The 20080-nt window shown below is 39.5% G+C and overlaps 1 protein-coding gene across 8 annotated transcripts in view; it reads right to left on the minus strand.

The window, feature by feature from the left end:
• The window catches only part of LOC149310619 (estrogen-related receptor gamma), a 575297-nt gene that overhangs the window by 221366 nt on the left and 333851 nt on the right, over nucleotides 1-20080 (minus strand). For 2 of the 8 annotated variants that reach the window (XM_089529314.1, XM_089529312.1), the window contains one exon: nucleotides 5256-5332. The exons of 1 other annotated variant lie outside the window; for it this stretch is intronic. In XM_089529314.1, the coding sequence (XP_089385440.1) occupies nucleotides 5256-5329 (74 nt within the window). In that variant the 5' untranslated portion in view covers nucleotides 5330-5332. Of the gene's footprint in view, nucleotides 1-5255; nucleotides 5333-13254; nucleotides 13405-16792; nucleotides 16831-20080 lie in introns of those variants that run through there. 5 more of the 8 variants (XM_089529310.1, XM_089529313.1, XM_089529315.1 and 2 more) reach the window with 5 other exon arrangements.

Raw genomic sequence — 20080 nt, forward strand, 5'->3', positions numbered from 1 at the left:
AGAGTCAGTAACTTCTGAACATTTCTGCTAAAATTTTGTAAGGATATTTTCATACAGCTCAGGTGGATACATTCTGTTTTGGCTTGCGATGGTCTGAAGAAAGAACAAAGAATGACACTGAGTGCAAACTCTCATATAAATATGGATTGTTATAGATGAGAACCAGCATGACATGGTGGTTTGAGTGTTGGATTACAATACTGGAGATCAGGGTTCGATTCCCAGCTTGGCCATGAAACCCACTAGGTGACCTTGGGCAAGTCACATGCTCTCAGCCTCAGGGGAGAGCAATGGCAAACCTCCTCTGAACAAAGCTTGCCAAGAAAACCCCATGATAGGTTCGCCTTAGGATGGCCATAAATCAGAAACTACTTGAAGGTACACAACACACACACTCAGAGAGAGAGAGAGAGAGAGAGAGAGAGAGAGAGAGAGAGAGAGAGAGATGCATGCTACACATAAAAATCAGAATAATTTTCAGGGCCTATTAGAACACTAATATGGAACAATATGACTACACAACTTTCTGTACAACTCTTCTTATACATTTCCAAACACACACAGAGGACCAAATGTCTAGCTATCTTTCATCTACAGAAGCACACACTGGAAGAAAATCTACAGGTCAGAGGTTTATAAAGACTTCATGTTTAAACAGTTCAGTTATATGGATATTTATTAAGAAATTTTTATTCTCTCAGGTAAATATTATACAACTGCAGCCTATGCCTAAATTCACTACCACTACAAAACTGCTGCTCAATCATATCAAGTTCTATTAAGATCTATCACACTTCAACAGCAGTCCCTGGGGGAAAAAAAATCTGATAAGGGATTACAGCGAAAACCAGCACTTTTAGCTTCATTAGACCCCCATCTTAACTATTCCAGTCTCCTTAATTTCTAGTGTTTGCAGGCAGTTTTTTGGCCAAAGAAAGCTTCTCATGCTTACTATACTACAGCGCCTTGACAGACAGACAAGCATACTCTGTGCTGCGGTACCTTCACCAAAAGCCCATTCTGCATGGCTCTAATTAAATAAATAAAATAAATCAAATGAAAGGAGAAATCCTATTCTTTGACTTCCTATGCTAGTGAATATGGACAGTAAGGGCAAATAGACTATTATACCCATGCTTTGACACACAAAAAATATAAAGTTAGAGAGAACACTGGGTCACGATCACCAATGAGATTAAATTACCCCAGAATGTGCAGACTTTGCAATATCTCCTTTTTTTCTTTTTCTTTTTCTTTTTACAAGCAACCAGAGCCCAGATACAAAACAGTGGCATGGGTAGAAAGATGTATGCTAAAAACTAAGAAAATGAAAGTTTACTAATAAAATGCCTTAGCATGTTGTCTAAACACATGCCCAGCCCTTGAATTTGTGAGTAACACTAGAAACAAGTACAGAAGTCTTTTCAAACAAACAAACAAAAATCACTCCTAGATCTTGCTCTCTCTATTGAACTGAGTGAAGGTCTAAAGAGTTGCTATTCTTACAAAACAGCAAAGGCAACAATGGGAGTCAGAAATTCTTTTTGATCTACTGCAAATCACTCAGAGATCTACCACTAGATATCAACTCACCTTTTGCCCATATTGGCAATGGCTCTCGCAGGAGCCTTTCTAACTCCCACCTGGGAAAGTCCCAGATTAAGTTTAGCATGCAGTCCTTCCACATATTGTTGTTGCATCTCTGTTGCGGGTCCCATTGCTGCCTGTCAAGCTTGTTTCTTCAAAAATGGGTCTGGTTTTATCTCACTTACTTCCAGATGGTCCCATTTTTTTGCAGTGGTTCAGCACCAACTTCACAAGTGACCGTTGGGGTCTGCACGACATTGCAGATTGAAGCTGTCCTGCAACAGGGGATTAGGTGAGCATGCATCATCATCTCTGACACAAGCTCACCACACTTTTGTCTGCACAAGAGGCAGAAGAGTGTCTGTGCAGCCTCTTCCTATCACACTGCAGCAGAGGAAGAAGCTGACAAGCCATAAACCAGTTCCTAGTCTTTCATCCCATGATTTTACCAGCAACCAATGGGGAAAACCTCAGTCTTTTAAAATGGCATTTGTAATCTTTACATCAACCTATGTATGACTCCCACCCCACCCCACCCCACACACAAAAACAAATGTTCTCCAGAAGCAAAATTAGGTTTAACATGTCCCTAATCTCTTTCATATCTAAATAAAATAAATCAATATTGTGATTGCTGCTTAACACTCAGACTTGCAAACATGAAGTGAATTCACAGTCCTTTGTGACTTTCCATGCTGCGAAATATTCAAAGAGCTGGAACAATTCAAAACATGCCCATCATAGGTTTAATAGACAAGATTTATGGTTAAATATTAAATATTTATCCTTCTCATCAGCAACAGTAACTTACTGATCCTATGGCATTTGTGGCTTGTAATATATTGTTGACTCCAAGTGTGTTATTAGTGGCTGAAAAACAATAGTGGTACGTCCTGCTGCCTTCAAGCACTACTTCCAAACATGCCTCTTTCAGGAGGAGTTAGGACTACTTTATTTTGATTGCAGTGTTTTCCTCAGGCAGGGAATTTTATTTCACTTTGAATCTTTAAACCATTACATTTTCAGTGATGCATTTTTATATTTACAGTTGACATCTTCATAGAAAAATGAAACCTCTGAGCAACAGCTCTAAAGCATGGTTTGCCTCAAGTTAGTACTTAAATTATTTTACACCCAAATGGAGCTCGTTGTTTTTAGCTAAAATTTCACAAACCTTAAACCGAAGACCTTTTCTTTAAATGAAGGTCTCGAATTGGGAAAATAAACTTGCCAATGAAATATATATTTTCCCATTTGAAAAGCCTATAGAAACTAGAACAGTTGAGGCAGTTTATCAGCTTGTCAGCGTTTTGCTTGTAAAGTCCCTGTCTTGGTTAAAGGTACAGAACAAGGATACCTGGATTAATCAAAGATTATTGACTGAAATAGGTAACAGTGATCTCACTGAGGGTAATCAATAAAAATCCCAAATCAATCTACTGTAGCTTGCACTACAATTTATACAATACAGCACACTTATCTGCATGCTTCAGGAGAAGTAGAACAACCTTGCAGCATGATGTAAGAACAGCCTCAAAATATCAGACTGTTTAAAGGATTAATTACACTAAGGACCTTTAAAATTATATGGTGATTTTATTAATTTTGTAGAAAACCCAGAATTCCATGCAATCTAAGAATGCATTTTTGTCCACTTGCATTGGCTTTGCTGTCTCTCCCTTTTACACTTTATGCATTTTGAAACTTGTTCACGCAAGCAATTTTGTTTTAACAAGATGTCTATATATTTCTCTTTTAATATTTTTGTGCACAATATATGAAAAATGAGAATATAATTCTGTTGCCTTAAAAATGGTAATAGCGAAATGATAAGGAGATTTAGTTTTAAATCACAGTGATAACAAATGAATCTAAGATCTTACATATTAAGGGCAACGGTGAATATGTTGGATTATGAAGTGAGTACTCCTTACAATGATTAGGACACACATTTAATAGAATGGAAAAGAATAAAGATGCTGAAGTTTTCTGAAGAATGCTTGAAACAGATATATATTCCACTTATCAAAAGAGCTGTTATTGTTGCCAAGGGCTCCTTTCTCAATATATTCACCTGCACTTTAGTCACGGTAATAAGTCCTCCCCTTCATTACTGCGTACTCACGAGCCCCTTACTATTCAATTTAAATGGAAAAAAGGCATGACATGTCTAAAACATTTACTTTTGCTAATGTAAAAGTGTTGGCATTTTGCTCCATTCCTGATAAGCTGGTGCCAGTGGAAGTGATTATTCTTTTCTTATTCAAAGCATATCAGCAGTCGAAAGCACTCTCAATCTTATCAGGTGTATGAACAGCACAGTTACTGAAAACAGTTTGTCCTGCTTCTCTCTCTTTCTGCCAGACTGTCAGATAAACCCAACTAACTAACTGTATTTACACACAATCAAACATAAGCTGTATCTCCGAAGAAATGTTGACTGATTTCGACATGCCGCTGGTTTGCTGCTGGACATTAGTGTCATCAAAATGCTAGCAGTGTGTATCCTCAAACTATAAAGCAGGAAGAAACTTCTAAAAAACCAAACCAAAACCAAAACCCAAACAAACCACATACCAATGGTGTACAAGGGAAAAGGGGAATGGTAGGAAAATGATAAGGGGCTCAGAAAATAATTAACAGTCTTGATGTAACTCCCCCATAATACTGACAATACAATACTGTTCTGATTTCATGACAAATAAGCTCTCCACAATACCAGACATGTGTGGGTCTACCTGTACTGCTTTTTATTATCTTCTTAGTTGTCATGTCCTTTTAATTTGTATTTTTATTTGTTGATTAATTTAGTATAGAAAGTAAGCACTTACCCCATGGGGGGTACGTGTAGCAGGATTTCAAAGCAAATACTATTTCTGTCAATGGATTACATAATCATGTGGCAAAAGCTTTGGTATGTGAACACTCTCTCATCCCCATCTGCTGATTTCTTTTACTGAACCCCTCTGATAGAACAGAGAAAGGCAAGCACATGCTACCACCTGAGCCCATCATGGGCTTCTGCCTCAGGTCCAAGAACAAAATGATCCATCCTCCAGGTAAGTAGGAGAACAATGGCTTGAATTAAGCCAAGTGTGCTCTGCTGTGTGATTCAACCGATTGTTGCTTCTCCATCTGTAAAACTAGAGTCCCCCTGATTAATGGGACAGGTGTCACTCATGCTAATGCACACTGGTGGCAGGGGCTGTTCAGCACTTGCTAATATGACCCTACTGGTGTTACGAATAGCATTGTCTAACATGATAATCCACTACCTTCAGACAGGACTTCCTTCAGATACTAGAATTATCGGAAGCCTGTCTTCCGTATCTACTCATTCTGGAGAAAAATAGCTTGAAACAATTTTTTAAATTGTGTTTTGAATGTATGATCATCCCTCCTATGTAGACGACTGATATGAGAGTACTTACTAATGCAGCAATTAAATGGAAGAAATACATAATATTTAAATAGAAAAAAGAGCTCATTTAACTTGTTAAGCTAAACAAAATCCTTTTGCTGTGAATGTAACATTGAATTTGTGATTAGTCATTACATTTAACTTCATATTCAGGTTTGCTAATATATATAGTATCTTTTTTTCCTTTTTTCCTCTTTTCTCAAATTGATATAAACAAAGTAAATTATTTATTTGTTAGTTCACTAACCTACATGGACCAGGCTTGCCAAAATGAATTCCTCTGGTGTATATTTCAGCCATAATACCCTTTTCATCTGACATCACCTGGGGAATATTTAAGACAAAAAAAGAACCTTTAACTTAAGAATCAAACTAAAACCTACTGCATATCCCGAGAATTTACAAAACATGAAAATCTCCTGGAAATGAACAACAACAACAAAAATTAAAAGCAATTGTATACACAGATATAAAGGCCAGTCCTTGGTTTTTTATGCATTATCCACATAAGGATCGTTAGTATGAATGTACTGAATAACCAAGTTTGCATTACACAGGATATTAATATCTTTCTTACTATTGTGTGTATAAGCAAAAATGCTTAGGGAAAAAATCTACAATACTGCAGCTCTTTGGTGAGAGTAGTTGTTCTGTCCAATATTATTTGTATCAACAAACTATGAGGAAAGGAAGGTACAGAAATCCAGGGGAAAGGAACAAAAAGCAAAAAGCAAGCCACCTTGTCCTCTTCCTCACACTATGTCCTCATCTAGTTGCATCTTTATATGGGAAGGAATTTAACTATTGCTGAAGGGCCAGCCATTTAATGTGGCTTTTTGCCATTATACTGACTGTATATCTGTATGCTTTTAAGGAGATAAAGTTTTAATTTAGGTTGTCTTGTTTCTGGCTGGCTCTCTAGGGGTGTGTGTGTGTGTGTGTGTTTTGGAGGCTGAAAAGAAGCATTCACAAATTGGCAACATGTTTTCATTCTAACTAGCCACAGCCATCAATCTCTGATCACACCTATTAAAATCTCTTTGTAGCCCATGCAACATCTTGCGACAGCTTGGCCAGTTGTTGAAGGAAAGGGCGTGTGATGGAGCAAAGCTAAATCGACACATCTGTGATACTTCTGATGCCCCTCAGCATGGCTAATATTAATTTGTTTTCTTTGGCTAGGTAAGTGCTGCCAAAACACATTACGTATGGTACGTAGTTCCAATCAAACTGATGAAAAGGAGATGTGCACTTTTGTCTCACTCAAGACAACATGAAAAGACAGAAGAATAAGTGAGATAGCGGCTTGAAAACAGATAATGCTGAGAAAGGTCTACATAGATTTTATTTTACCCTTTTCTTCCATTGTGATTCAGAAGGACACTTTCATTTCTTTCACAGCTTGTATCCAAAGATTCCACTACATATATGGAAGGCAATTCTACTAGTGAGGAATGTTGCCGATTGCCCCACCCTACTTGTGCCCCCCTTGATCTCCAAAAAGCAGCTTCAAAGGGTCCATGGACTCACCTGAGCAGCTTTTGGAGGGCAAAAGATTGCAGGTGAGACAACAAATTAGCAAATCGGACTACTTCCCCTCTACAACTCAGCGCCTTCTCTCCATGTGCCATCATATCTGATTCCACATTTATAAAATTATGCCCCATTAAGCTTGTTTCTGACATAGTGAAGTGTTATTTTTATGTCCAGTAGTATATATATTCCATTTCTGTTTCTAAAAAACAAACTTCAACTTTACACATACTCAGTAAAACATATTTTTGTCATTTATAAAAGAGAGGGAAGACCATGCTGAGATGCAAACTCAACGCTCTTGCATTTTAATATGCCTTCATGAATGTACATAATTTTGCAAAATAATAGGTATTGATCAGGTTTTACAGGGGCAATATTTTGGGCAATGTTTCCCAAAAAACATCACCTGGCATTCTAAGTGACCGGAGAACAATGAAGGGCCTTTCTCTTACTGCATGCATATGCATTGTTTTGGTTCGAGATTACATAAAGACAGTAAGTGTACATATTTACACATATTTTGCAAAACTATCACTTTCCCCTTTTCAAAACATTGTGTTTGTTAGGTTTTGATGTAAAAAAGAAAAAGGGGGGAAAGGGTAATAATGCGATCTTATGACCAGATATGAAAATTAGGGAGAAAACTCGAAACAAGCACATACACCCCTGCTTTTATTGTATATATGCTAGTTTGTTTGAACTAATAATTGGTTATGGGACTAATAATTAATAACAATTCTTGTGAAAAGAGAAAAAACAAATTTCAAGTGAAATCTTTGTTTCATGAAAGTATTTTTTTTAAAAAAAAATACTGTATCGACATGAGACTATTTCTAGCACCCACCTGTTCTGCCTGTATTTCTCAAATGGAAAGCAAGCAATATGCAATGAAAGAATAAGGCTCTGGAGCTTTCTTAAGCTCTTTTATTCACTGGGATGTCCCACCGATGAAGCTTAATTATATACATTTTTAGGTAGGATGGGGATTACAGACATTCGTGAGGATTTAGATATCAGCCATGCATCATTATGCAAGAATGACACATGTTACTTTGGAGAGCAAAACAATTACATATTGATTATATAATAACAATAATCTGAGTTATATTAGAACATTACAAATCAGAGCAAAATCCTGTGTAGAATATTGTTTATCATACTCAGCATATCTATGGCCAGTACAACACTTTTAAACTGGTACCAAAGAAAAAAGTATCCTGTATATTAAAAAGCATACCTTTACTTTAAATATTTTACTTTTTCACTTGAGACACTGCTTTTTTTCATATGAAACTGAGCATACTCCATAAGACTTATGCCTCCCATTATGTCTCCAGAAGTCAAAGCATAAACATTTTAGCTGTTATAAATTATGAAGGTATCGGTTCAAACATTGTATTGTGGTATCTTCCATTACACAAAAACATGAGTGTGGAAATTATGTCAGATGGATTATCCATCCAAAGGAATATACCAGGTATTTTTTTAAAGGTGGGGGAATAAGGCACGGGGGGGGGGGGGGTAGAGATCAAGGCAGTGTGCTATCTATATTATTATTTAATAAGTTTTTGTTCATATTCCAACAAAAAAAAGTTTTAGGAATGTTTGCACAGTTATACTGTATAAAGCATACAAATATAATTGCAATATATATATATATCAGGTGCACATGTAAAATATGAACCCATGTGCATATAGAACAATTGTTGGCTCTGAACAAAAAGTATATACTTTTTCTATCTATACTGATGCAAATAAAAGGTGATTTTTCTCAGCAGAGGGAAAGGGATATTAAGAGGGAAAGAGAGAGAGAGAAAGGGGACAAATTTTCCCCAAAGCATGAACACATGAAAGGGGTAGTCTAGTCTACGGGAGACTGCTGGTTGTCACTCCAGCTCTATCAAACATATACATAAGTGTATGATTGGAGACAGAGAAGCGAAATATTTCACTGTCAGAGTATGTTGAGAAGTGCAATTCATTTCTCTCTCATGTGTTTTAGAACAATGACAATTTAATACAAGGCCAGTGGATGTAAAAAAAAGATAAAAATTTCAGCCCAGCATAATCAAAGATTTCCTCCTGAGAGCGTTCTTGAGCTAGAGAGACACTAGGTACAGATCAACATTTTATTGTTCCTGTCCCCCAATGAATGTGCTACAAAGCAGAATACAAACAATCTATAATAAATTTGATTACGTTAAACTTTCAGAAGGATCTGATGTATCCCAAATTTCTTATACCCGGCATCCTTACTGACTTATAAAAGCCTAACAAGAATATTCATAAAGGGGCAAGGCTTTGAAGCATGTCAATAAATAATATTGGTATTGTTCTTTACAACTAGACAAAAGCCAAAAGCCACTGTCCATGAGAGATTTTCAATGCTAGAAAGTCTGCCAGTAGCATTTGACTAACACACACACACACAAACACACAATATTAAGTTCTGCTTTGAAGAGAAAGGGACTCTTTTGTAACAAGAATTGTTACAAAATTATCACAGACAAGTGACATACTGGATCTGATGCATAGTGCCATGCGTTTTGAAATTAATTGCAAAAGTGGGGCTTGGCTAATGAAGTGGTCCTTATCTTTTCTCAGCAGTCCAAGTGGAAGTACCCCCCCCCCCCCCGGTGGCTTAATGTATTTTTCCTTTCTTTAAATTCCTATGGCGACACCCAAAGTAACTTCAAATCAGATGAAGACAATGGAGTTCATCTCTGGAATCACTACTGTCTTCCAAAATCATCTGCTCCAAAAGAGAATAATCGCTCTACTATTATTTTTGGACTCCCCCTCCCCACAAAGATAAAATTTGCTGTGATCTCTCTACCTTCAGACATATCAGTTTCTTTTAAAACAAGTATGGTATATATTTATGTGATTGGAATTCATCTTCCCCACATTGGTTTATATGTCTTTTTTAATGAAAGAGTATATATGTATATATATATATATATATGGAGAGGTTAAAAATGGGACAGCAAGTCGGGGGGGGGGAGAGAAGGAGAAAATAGATGCAGGAAAATGATCATCCATTCAAAAGAATTAATGGCTATTCACAAGGGCTTTGCTAATAACACAGGTTAATTACTGCTGCAACACGCCAGGCTCAGTAAATAAAAGAATAGAACCATAAACACATTAAAATGAGCAACCATCACTAAAGGGAGGGGGGAAACCCCAGCAAATAAAAAGCTGTCAGACAGCCATTTCAGCACCATTTCTTTCCATTCTTTGTCAGGTGTAAAACTTGCATAAAAGGCAGACATACAACATAAATTCAAAGTTGGAAAATTTAGTAATGGCAGGGTGTAGGGGAGGAGTGTGCATAAAAAGGCCTGCTGGCGGTGAATATGTAAGGACTGATTATGAAAAGCAATCCATTAATTTTAATTTAGACAGAAAGTATGTGTTCACCTTTCTGTGTTTGGATTTGTGAGCCAGTGTTAATCCTCCCCCCCATACATATCACATTAATATCCATGGACACACCACACAGAAATATACACTTACCCACAGATATCTATGGGGCAACTATGACTTCTAATGCATAGGAAACCCTCATCCTAAGGAGACTTGCCCACTTAATTTAGCTATCCTTTCTCTATGACAAATACTGTACCTATTTCCCAGTGAAATTTTACTGGAAATAAGTATACAATAAAGGAAGTAGTAAAAAAAATCAATTATGAATTCTGACCATTTAATGAATGACTTTAATAAAGAGGGAATAACTGCTCATTGCACAGAAATGTTCTTGAAAGTAGATGTTGACTGTACAATCTTTCAGAGCACTCAAGCCTCTTTTGTCTTCCAGGTTTTGACATCAAGGTCTGAGATTCAAATTTTAGCCAACCCCCAACAACTTTCAGCTCTATAGCATCTGTACATTTTATCTCATATACTACAAAACATGTGTGTGAGTGTGTGTTTACACCCAAGTGTACGGTAGCACATTAGCTTTGCCTCTCATTTCAATACTGTTCCCTTTTAATGGAGGAGTGTGGAAGAGGTCGAGGGTTCAAATTCATGAAACGAACAGGACTACAAAGGGAAATGTACACAGCACAAAGAAGATATCTAGAGTCACAAATCTATTTGCTTTTCTATGCCTGGCATCCAGAGATCATGTTTAAATTTACTAAGCGAGTTCCTCCCCCTCCCCCTTTTTGGAGTGTTTCAATTGCCTTTCCTTCTTCCAACAGCTGTGACAACTGTTAAAACAGTCAGTAAAATTAAGTCCGCACTATAATCCTTTAGTCAATGTTACATTTTAATCAGAGGTTGGAGGAGATTTTGCATTATAAGCACACCGTTTCATTTAGAACAATTAAAGTCACACACATACATGTGCAAATCAGCCAATATATTTACTGCAACTGTTCTATCATTAACTGCTTGAAATTATTAGCATTACTTTTTTTTCCTGAAAGGAAAAAAAAAGCAAGGATTCCAGATAGTTTTAAGTTTTTGCATTCTTTAACGTGAGCTAGCCAGCATCAAAGCATACCAAATGACAGTAAGGAAGATGTCTGTACTCCCAAAATATTCCATCAGTTTTTAACCTGCCTCCCCCATTACAAGTGCATAGTCTGTCATCAATCCACTACTTTTATTTTATCCCTGTAGCTACCTTTATAGTTCTGTGTGCATCAGATGCCACAAAGCAGAAACACAATTACTCACAATATTAATAGCAAGTAAGGCTCTGTGGTTTATTAATTGAGACAGAGAGGCAGATGTGTTGCTGGGCAAGAGATTGTTCTGCCTGCCCACTGAACCACAGATCCATCTCGCCTAACATCCGGAAGACTTTTAATAGAGGTAAAGTGGGGCAAGGGGGAAGAAAGCTAATTGTGGTGGGGTGGCAATGGGGGCACAGGGGAAGGAAGAGAAAGAAATAGTTTTAATGTTCCGCCACAGTAAAAAAAAAAAAAAAAGCACGTGCCCTGATTTCATTTAAATGCATCTACTTTAAGAGGCTTATCAAAACTAATCATTCAAATTAGCTCTAAGAAGGTAAATTCAAGAAAGCTCCTTAAAAAAAGAACATCTTCCTAACTTTAGAATCTCTCCCCTCCCCCAGCAAAGAAAACCACTCGTCTCAACTTGGAAGAGTGACAACGGCACTTAGGCACAGGTTAAGACATTTTGGAGCATGCTGTACATCAGCTAACCAAGTACTTATCTAGAAACCGCACCTGAGAGAGCATGCTAATGCTGTTTGTTTACCTTCGTTTGCAGGTGGACAGGGACTCCAGCCTCTTGCCACCCTCCACCATATCAGCGTCTGGTGGGCATGCACTTTTATCACTTATCTAAAACATTTCCCTGCACCCATGGCACCTGTCTAAAACACAGTCCTCTGATTTAAATTGAAGATGGCCAATATAACCGGCAGACACTAAAGACAGCTAGTGGGCATCCACCGACAATACACTGTCACTCCTGGGTCCAGCGAAACCACCCCATTCTGCCTAGGTCTGAGTCAGTCCCCCACTTCCACAGTCTGCAGTCATTTAGGCCAAAATTAAGTTTACAAGTTTTTTGAGAGCGGTAAGCCTGGGTTTGCCATCCCACCCACCTTCCACCTGCCTGCCTTCTGCTAGGCGCGGAGGGAAGATGCATTAAATCATACAGCGTTGAAAGGGGCATTAATGCGCTGCATGTGCTGGCATTTAATTTATTTACCATCTATAAAACAGCATTCTATTTGGCAGGCATTTTTTTAAAAAAATAGTTTCAAAGCACACACACAGAGAGGATGAAGAGGTGCTCCATGCACACACCTCCCTTGCTACTTAGTAATTTGTTAGGAAATGGCAGGGTAGACCTTAATTATAGAACCCTAACTTTCAAGTGGAATCCTATTATCATCATTATTACTATTTATATCCCACTTAGATTGTTCAGAGGAGTGGGATATAAATAATAATAATAATAATAAATTTTATTTATTTATATCCTGCTTCCTCCCCCCCCCCAAAAAAAAAAAAATGGGACTCCAAAGTGGCTTCCCATTGCAAAGCATGACCAACACACAGCAGTTGGGCTGCTTGTCTTCTCTGGACTGTGGCTGAGGAGAAACCTCAGGCAGAGGGGAAAGAGGTCTTCAGGCTGGGCAAGGTCCTGGCTATCTCAAATCTGAGGTTAGTAGCTCTCCTGCTTTAAGCTGGTTGGGGATGAGGAAGAGGAGGAGGAGGAAGAGGAAGAGGAGGGTGGATGATGGTGGTGGTGGTGATTTTGGGAGGGTGTGTGTGTGGGTTGGGGGGGCAGGAAAGAGGGGCCTGGGCTCCCTTCCCGAGAGCTCTCTTGGAACACCCCCCCCGGTGCCTTGGTGCCCCCAGTGCCTATTCTTAGCCCCGGCAGAAGTCCTGACTGTCAGTCAACCCAGCTGTTTCCAAGGCCAGTCCCCCGGCAGCCGAGAGAAGGCAGCAGCGGCAGGAGCAGGAGCTGCCTCGGAGCCCCAGCCCCGCACTTCAGGCTGAAAGCTCGCAGCTCAAAGAGAGAGTCAAGGCATTCCCCGGCACAGCCTTTGGGGCGGGGGGTGATTCCTAAGAGGACATGCAGAGCCAAGAGAAAAAGAAGACTCTGCAGCCTTTCCCCCTGGAGGGATGGGGATGATCTTGATCATAAGGAGGATGGGGATAATGGGGAGGATGGTTTTCTGCCCACCCACCCAAGAGAAGCAAAAGGAAAGGTACCTACTCTCCTTCGTAGTGCAAGGCAAAAGATTCAGGGAGGCAAAGTTCTACCGGATCCATGTGCGCTCCGCCAGCATCCTGGGCGCGCCCCGGCTGGAAAAGAGAAAACTTTCCAAGAGATGCCCCCAGCAGCCCTGCCTCCTTCCTTCCCTCCAGCCCGGCCAGCAAGGAAGGCTCCCCGGACCCCTCGCCCTCGCCCTGCGCCTGCCAGCCAAGCCCCGCGCAGCCCCGCCAGTTGGGACCCCAGCGCCTGAGCCAGGACTCCGAGCCCGGCGTGGAGCTTATAAATATGAAGTAGGGCTTTAGCTATGCAGTCCCCCCGGCCCTGGCAGGCAGCCCATTGGTGGCAGGCTGGCCAATCAGAGCCACCGCCGAGAGAGAGAGAGAGAGAGAGAGAGAGAGAGAGAAAGGAAGGAAGGAAGGAAGAGAGAGAGAGAGGCTGCGGAGATTGAACAGAGCTGGGCAGGTAGAGAGAGAGGAGGAGGAGGAGGAGGAGGAGGAGGGACAGGCCAAGCCTATGGAATACTATGGAGAGGAAGGATGGAAAGGGGGTGGGGTGGGGTCTTTCCAAGTTTATTATTATTATTATTATTATTATTATTATTATTACTATTGTATTTTGATTTTTTTGCCCCTTTGATTGTGGTTAGAAAAGATGTAAAGGGTGCTTTTGCAAAGAAGAGTCTGGGCAGGGAAGGATGGAATGGCAGGAGGTTTTTTGGACAAGAAGGCGATTTCGTTCTCAGGTGCAACTTTTGGGGCTTGGAAAGGGAACCTTGTGGCACCTGGGTGACTCAAAAGAAGCTGGGGAGCAGGAGCCTTGAGCCCTGCTTCCCCAGAGGCATGCTCCGCATCTCTTCCTGGCATGCTTTCCAGCTCTGCACATGAAATATTTAACCCCCTGATTCCCCCAGCTGGGCATGCCAAAGTTGCCCACCTGCCTCACTGAATACAAGAGTCTCCAGACTAACCCCAAACAGTTCATATAGAGCCAAAAAAAAAAAGTATGGCACAACTTTACTATAAAGCATTCCATGTTAACTTCACGTGTTTTCATGATACTCATGGCTTCACATGCATCTGAGGAAGTAGGGCGATACAAAAGCTCCTGCTCTCCAGCTTCTTTCTTTCCCTGAGTCTCCAAGATCCCTTTTCTGTGCAGACTTCTTCCACCACCAGCAGCACCCAGTCTTGGGATTTTTGCACTTCTGGTCCTCCCCCATCTTTCAGGTGAGTCTCCCTGGTCCTCCTTTGGGGAGATCTGACACTTGTCTTTGAAAGGTGACAGCCCCAGTGTCCCAGCTCAGTGCATCCCTGGAAAAGCCCCCTCTCCAAGAAGGGAAGGAAAAGAAGACGTTCTTATGTGCCTTCAAGTCCTTTCTGACTTCTGGCAAACCTATCATGGGGTTTTCTGGGAGGGGGACTTGCCCTTGCCATCCTCTGAGGCTGAGAGAGTGTGACTAGAAGACAAAGAGCTCCCATGCATTGAGATGGGCAGTCAGGAAGAGGTCCCACTCCCTCTCTCACTTGCCTAAACTTTCTGGTAAGAGTTTGCATGGGGTCTGCAATGCTCCTCACCTTTGGCCTGAGTCAACACGGCTAGGACAAGATTATTAAGTTTTGTTTCCCCTTATGAAAATTCCCTGAGATTCTGTTTCCCCATTTCTAGCTGGGGAGAGAGAGAGAGCAGAAGAAAAAGACACTGAAAGAGAAACACAGTATTTTTTTTGTTGTTGTTGCTCCCCTTTGGTACTCCTGAGTTTTGTAAACATGTGAAGACTGCCCAGTGTTTGTGTTTGCATCACTTGGAAAAAGTGAGATTAGGAAACCTGGAAAGGAAGGATGGAAGGAAGGGCTGTGTACTTTGACCGCCTTCAGGCAGAAACAGGAGTGGGCCCTTGTGCATGCAAACAGTGTGATGCATGTGAAGACCAGCGTATTTGATTTGCTTCTCCACAAAAAAGTCAACGAGACACTTTATGGATTCAAAATAAATAAATAAATCTGCTGTCAGTATTAACCGTCTTTTTTGAATTCAAGTTCTGTGCATTTCAAGAGAGCGTACGCCAAAGTAATGCTTAGGGGATGTACCAGCAAAGTGCATTGTTCAGCAGTCCAAAGGTGCCAGCACTATGCACAACAGTTTGGACATAGGTCACATTTGAAGATGGTGAATATATTTCCAGATAAACATACATCAGACTGAGCCAGATCCACTTAGGTCTTTAATGTGCTGTCTTATATATGTGCTTTAACTAGAGAAATATCTATAAAAACACTCAAAGATCTCTTTATTGCATGATTTCCAGCTCTGCATATAAAATATTTAACCCTCTCATTCCACTAGCTGTGCATGCCAAAGTTGTCAACCTGCCTCACCGGATAAGCACGTTTAATACAAAATAGTCTCCACACAAACACCAAACATTTCACAAAGAGACCGCAAAACAAAGTGCGGCACAACTGTACTATACAGGATTCTATGTTAATTTCACATATTTTCATGGTGTTCATTACTGTATCATATATAGTGTCTGTTTCAGAGCAAGCCTTTCTCCCTCCTATTGAAAGTAAATACCTGCTATATACGATGAAGTAATTATTTCAATTTCAAAAAACACTTTTCACTAATTCTGGTGTGCAGCGTGTCCATTTTATTCCCTCCCGAGTGGAGCACTCCACGATACAAATGGCATAATCTTTTAGATCAAAACAAATCAGTGCTCACCCTCAGAATGCATTAATGCCATTCACAAATGGGAATACAACAGCTGTCTCCAAATCTATTTGACAGCTTTCACCAAAGTAAGATGACAGAAGAGAAGACAAATATATTTAAGTGCAATTCACACGTCTGCATTTCTTTGCTTTTCTGAGCAACTTCTAGTTTGTAATACCATGGACAGTTGCAAGTCTGCTTCTTATATAGGCAGAAAAATATACACTTGCTTCAGGATCAAAAATCCGCATAGCAAAACTAATTCTTCATCACTGTAGAAAACCGGGTGGTAAAAGCTTAAATTACCAGTAGCATTATTCTGTCTATATTGGTAAGTGTAGACTCTTAAGATGTAAATTTTAGTTCTGAGTAGTGAATTAAAAGCACTCTGGCATGCATCCTACCCAAGCATTCTTCAGATTCACTGAACAAGCCAGACTGGGGAAAACATGCATTTTTAACAGCAATAGAGCCTGACCTACCTTCTTACAAATATTTTAATTTAAAAAGAGCTCTTTATAGCACATGTACTTAATTTCTGTATCACCTACATGTGATCTATATCCAAGTGCTCTTTACAATCATGCTACTGCAATTTTCTATACCCATAGAATTTTTTAAAAAGCATATTCTTTGAATGCGCGCGCGCGTGCGCACACACACACACACACACCTGCTATTAAGTCACATTAAATTGAAAGTTTTCTGAAAGCATACTTTTTGTTTAGATTTCCTAGTTTTTGGCCTGGATACTTAGGTTCATAAACAAAGAATATATAATACTGAAACTGTTATTACAAAGTAACAAAAAAGAAATACCTCATAGTCTTAAGATCATTGTAGTTAGCTGTGCATATTCTTTGAGCCACTGTCTCCTCTTCTGCTCTGCTTCCCCCTCTACTAAGCTGGTCCACTGAGCCTCTGTGATCCTTTTTCTTGTCCATGTCATTTTATGCTTCCCCCCGTAACAGCAAATTAACTATTGCTATCTTTCTACCAGACACCTTAGAAGCATCTGTCTGTGCGGATGGTGCTGCTGCTTAGAAGACCACAGACATAGTATTATAATTTATGCATTCACGAAAGGCAGTTGGTCTTCTCCCCTGGGACTCAAAATGTCACCTCCAGTATACCTGGGCCTGAAATTTCAACTGCCTTTTTTGAACTTGGGCATGCGAATTACACTGCAGTTATTTTAATAAAAGACAAAATAAATGAGGCAAGTACCACAGTACTATGACCATCCTCTTTTAGCTGAAAACTGCCTGTTTCCTTAAAGATCCTTTTTTGAAAAGAAGGTTTATGCAAATATAAAGAAGGCTAACATTTATTCCACAATCTCCAAATTATTGAAAATACAACCAGGAATATTCTCTGTCACTAACACACACGCATACACACAGACAGACACTTAATCAAATGCTTTTGTGTACATTTTCACCTCATGGAGTCCACACAAAGCAAGAGTGGTGGAAGCACAGATGGAAGGGTAAGAGAAGCTGTTCTGAGTATCTTGACCAGTCAGTAAGGACTCTTGAACAGTACCTACATCTTCACATCCCTTCTATAATTATGTTCATGCAAAGTATTGTATATCTTTAAGCACCTTCACACTTAAGTGTTACAGACATTGCATCCCAGTTGACAGACTCTTAAGCCACAGCTACCTCAAGGCTACTGAAGTAAAGATTTAATGGTACTTTACAGAATCAGTACAGTTAATTGAACCAAGTACATAAAAAGACCATTGGAGACAACATACAGAGGGGGACTTGTGTCTACTATGAGGTAACTAGATACTTCTTCAGTTGTACCCCAAGTTATTTAAAGGTCTTTCTCTAATCTCTCTTTCATGTCAACAAATCCTATCACCCTTCCAACTGAGTTTGAATTAAATGCTGTTAAATTTTGTCTAGTGTTCTCTGAAATTGTGTATTGTGTCTAGCTTTCTGCATGATATCTGGACAGAAAAATGTCAGAGTGCACTCTGATTTAAAGATGCTCATCAGGAAGAGCGGTGTTGACTTCTGAGGACATATCTTTGCACTGTGATTTCTTCATGCCACAATTCCATACTCTCTTATTTGAAAAGAAATCCCGAGCAAAGCCATTAGGACTCATGTGTATTTGCAGTTTGTCGCCTCTATTTTTTTTTCTCAGAAAGCACAGCACATCCCTGGCTACAATAAAATTCCCCCCACATGCATAGCAAGTGACAAGCTTACTCTCTGAATTTCTTTGCACGCTGATGTACACTTGAGCAAATGGTAGTAGATTACTACTTTAGAACCATCTGCTGCTTTCATTTATATTTAGCAGAAATAATGACCACCCTTCCTAGATTTTAGACAAGGCACAATGTTAGAATATGCTTTTAAATACAAGCTGCAGTAAGCATACATGTGTGTTCATATGCATGTGTGTGACTCCATACACACACACACACACACACACACTTCATCTTCCCTTATTTATAGATAAGTATATGCAAAAGGGTTTTTTCCTGTAAAAAGTCATACCAATAATTTAACCTATCAGTGTGGTATCTACCACAACAGGTATCTTACATCAGCAATTCTTCAGTCAATTTTAGGCACTGCTATTTCAATTTTTATTTAGAAACTGCTAAACTTGACCAGCCTATATACGATCCTATATTATACTATACCATCACCACTGCTATAAGAGGATGGGTAGATTCTTGCAAACACTGTCCAGGGGCGGGAGTCTAAAACTGATGTATAACCCAAAATATACTTTGCTAGCACATGTTTCCTCAGAGAGCCACATGCTGTAACTGTCTTAGCAAACCAAAGCAAAGATGACTGAGGGAATTCAGTCACTCTGTTTAATTAATACAGGATTATTTCACTTTCATTTTGCAGAGATAATAATACGACTGGTGGAATGTCAGTAAAAATTAAATCGTAAACTAGTGGAGTGCCAAGGGGAAAGCACACTTCAGTTATAGAGTATTCCCTGTAGAAATCTTGAAAAAATCTTCTACATATTTACACTGGTAAAATACCACATGCTGCTCCATTGCATAGTGAAAGATTTCAAGAATCGGTATGACATGTATCACAGCGCAAGAGTGAACATTTTTTTCAGATCATACATTAATAAGTGGGTTGAAGGTGTGTTGTTTCCTGAATGTTAAGTTGCCATATGCTAAATGGAAAAGTACACTCAAGGTCAGCATTGCATTTTGGACAATCTCAGTTGCTGATGTTATGATAATCACACCTAAAATATTCGTATAGAAAACACAAATTAGACTTTTCACTAGAAAGATTATTATGATAAACAACAGTTCTGAGGGGGCAGAAATTTACATTGCTTTCTTTCCCTCACAACAAATTACTATTCTTTATTGGGTCAATGATGCCTCTTCTTGAAACATCACCACGTTATTCTGTTTAGTCAGTTTTTCTTCTCCTAATTCTTGATGCAATCTTCTCAAAGAGATTCAGAGAAATCTGTTTAAAATGAAAGCAATTGTTCAGTTCTTTCTGTTGACCTAAACTATTATTTTGGGGAGAGGGGAGGGAGGTGATTCCATTTTATAGAAATGAAGGAATATATTTTTCTTTTAAAGAGCCTGTATCATCATCATCTGTTGTGAGATGAAATTGGGACTATAACTCTCACCAACTGTGGGACAAGATCGGATGGCTTTTTTCCTCATCTCCCTTCTCTCCCCAGCTTCCTACCCACTGGAAGCTCGGGGCACTAAAAATAGAAAAGAAGATGGAGTGCAAATATTTCCCCAGTGAAAACACCAATAATCTTTACTGTGAGCTGACATGAATTGCTTGTTACACTGCCCTAGGATATCATGGCCTGAAGCGACAGCAGTCGCACACAGACACCCAAGCACACTCAAAGGCACTAAGCATTTCTAAAGCCATAGTAATGTGCATTTGTGTAAGTGCATTTTCAGCAGCCCTGTGAAATCTGACTTTTGGTTGATACACCTGCCATACAAAACCCATCATTTGTAGCCTGCCAGGTTTTCTTTTCCCTTCAATATCACTGCCCATCTTTCTCTCCCTCTCAATTCACTTTTCTTGGGCATTTTTATTATTAATGTTATTGCTATTATTA

This window comes from Sceloporus occidentalis, unplaced genomic scaffold (genome assembly GCF_023333645.1).
Source record: "Sceloporus occidentalis isolate IW3139 unplaced genomic scaffold, rSceOcc1.0.p SCAF_6, whole genome shotgun sequence".
In the NCBI taxonomy this organism is placed as follows: domain Eukaryota; kingdom Metazoa; phylum Chordata; class Lepidosauria; order Squamata; family Phrynosomatidae; genus Sceloporus; species Sceloporus occidentalis.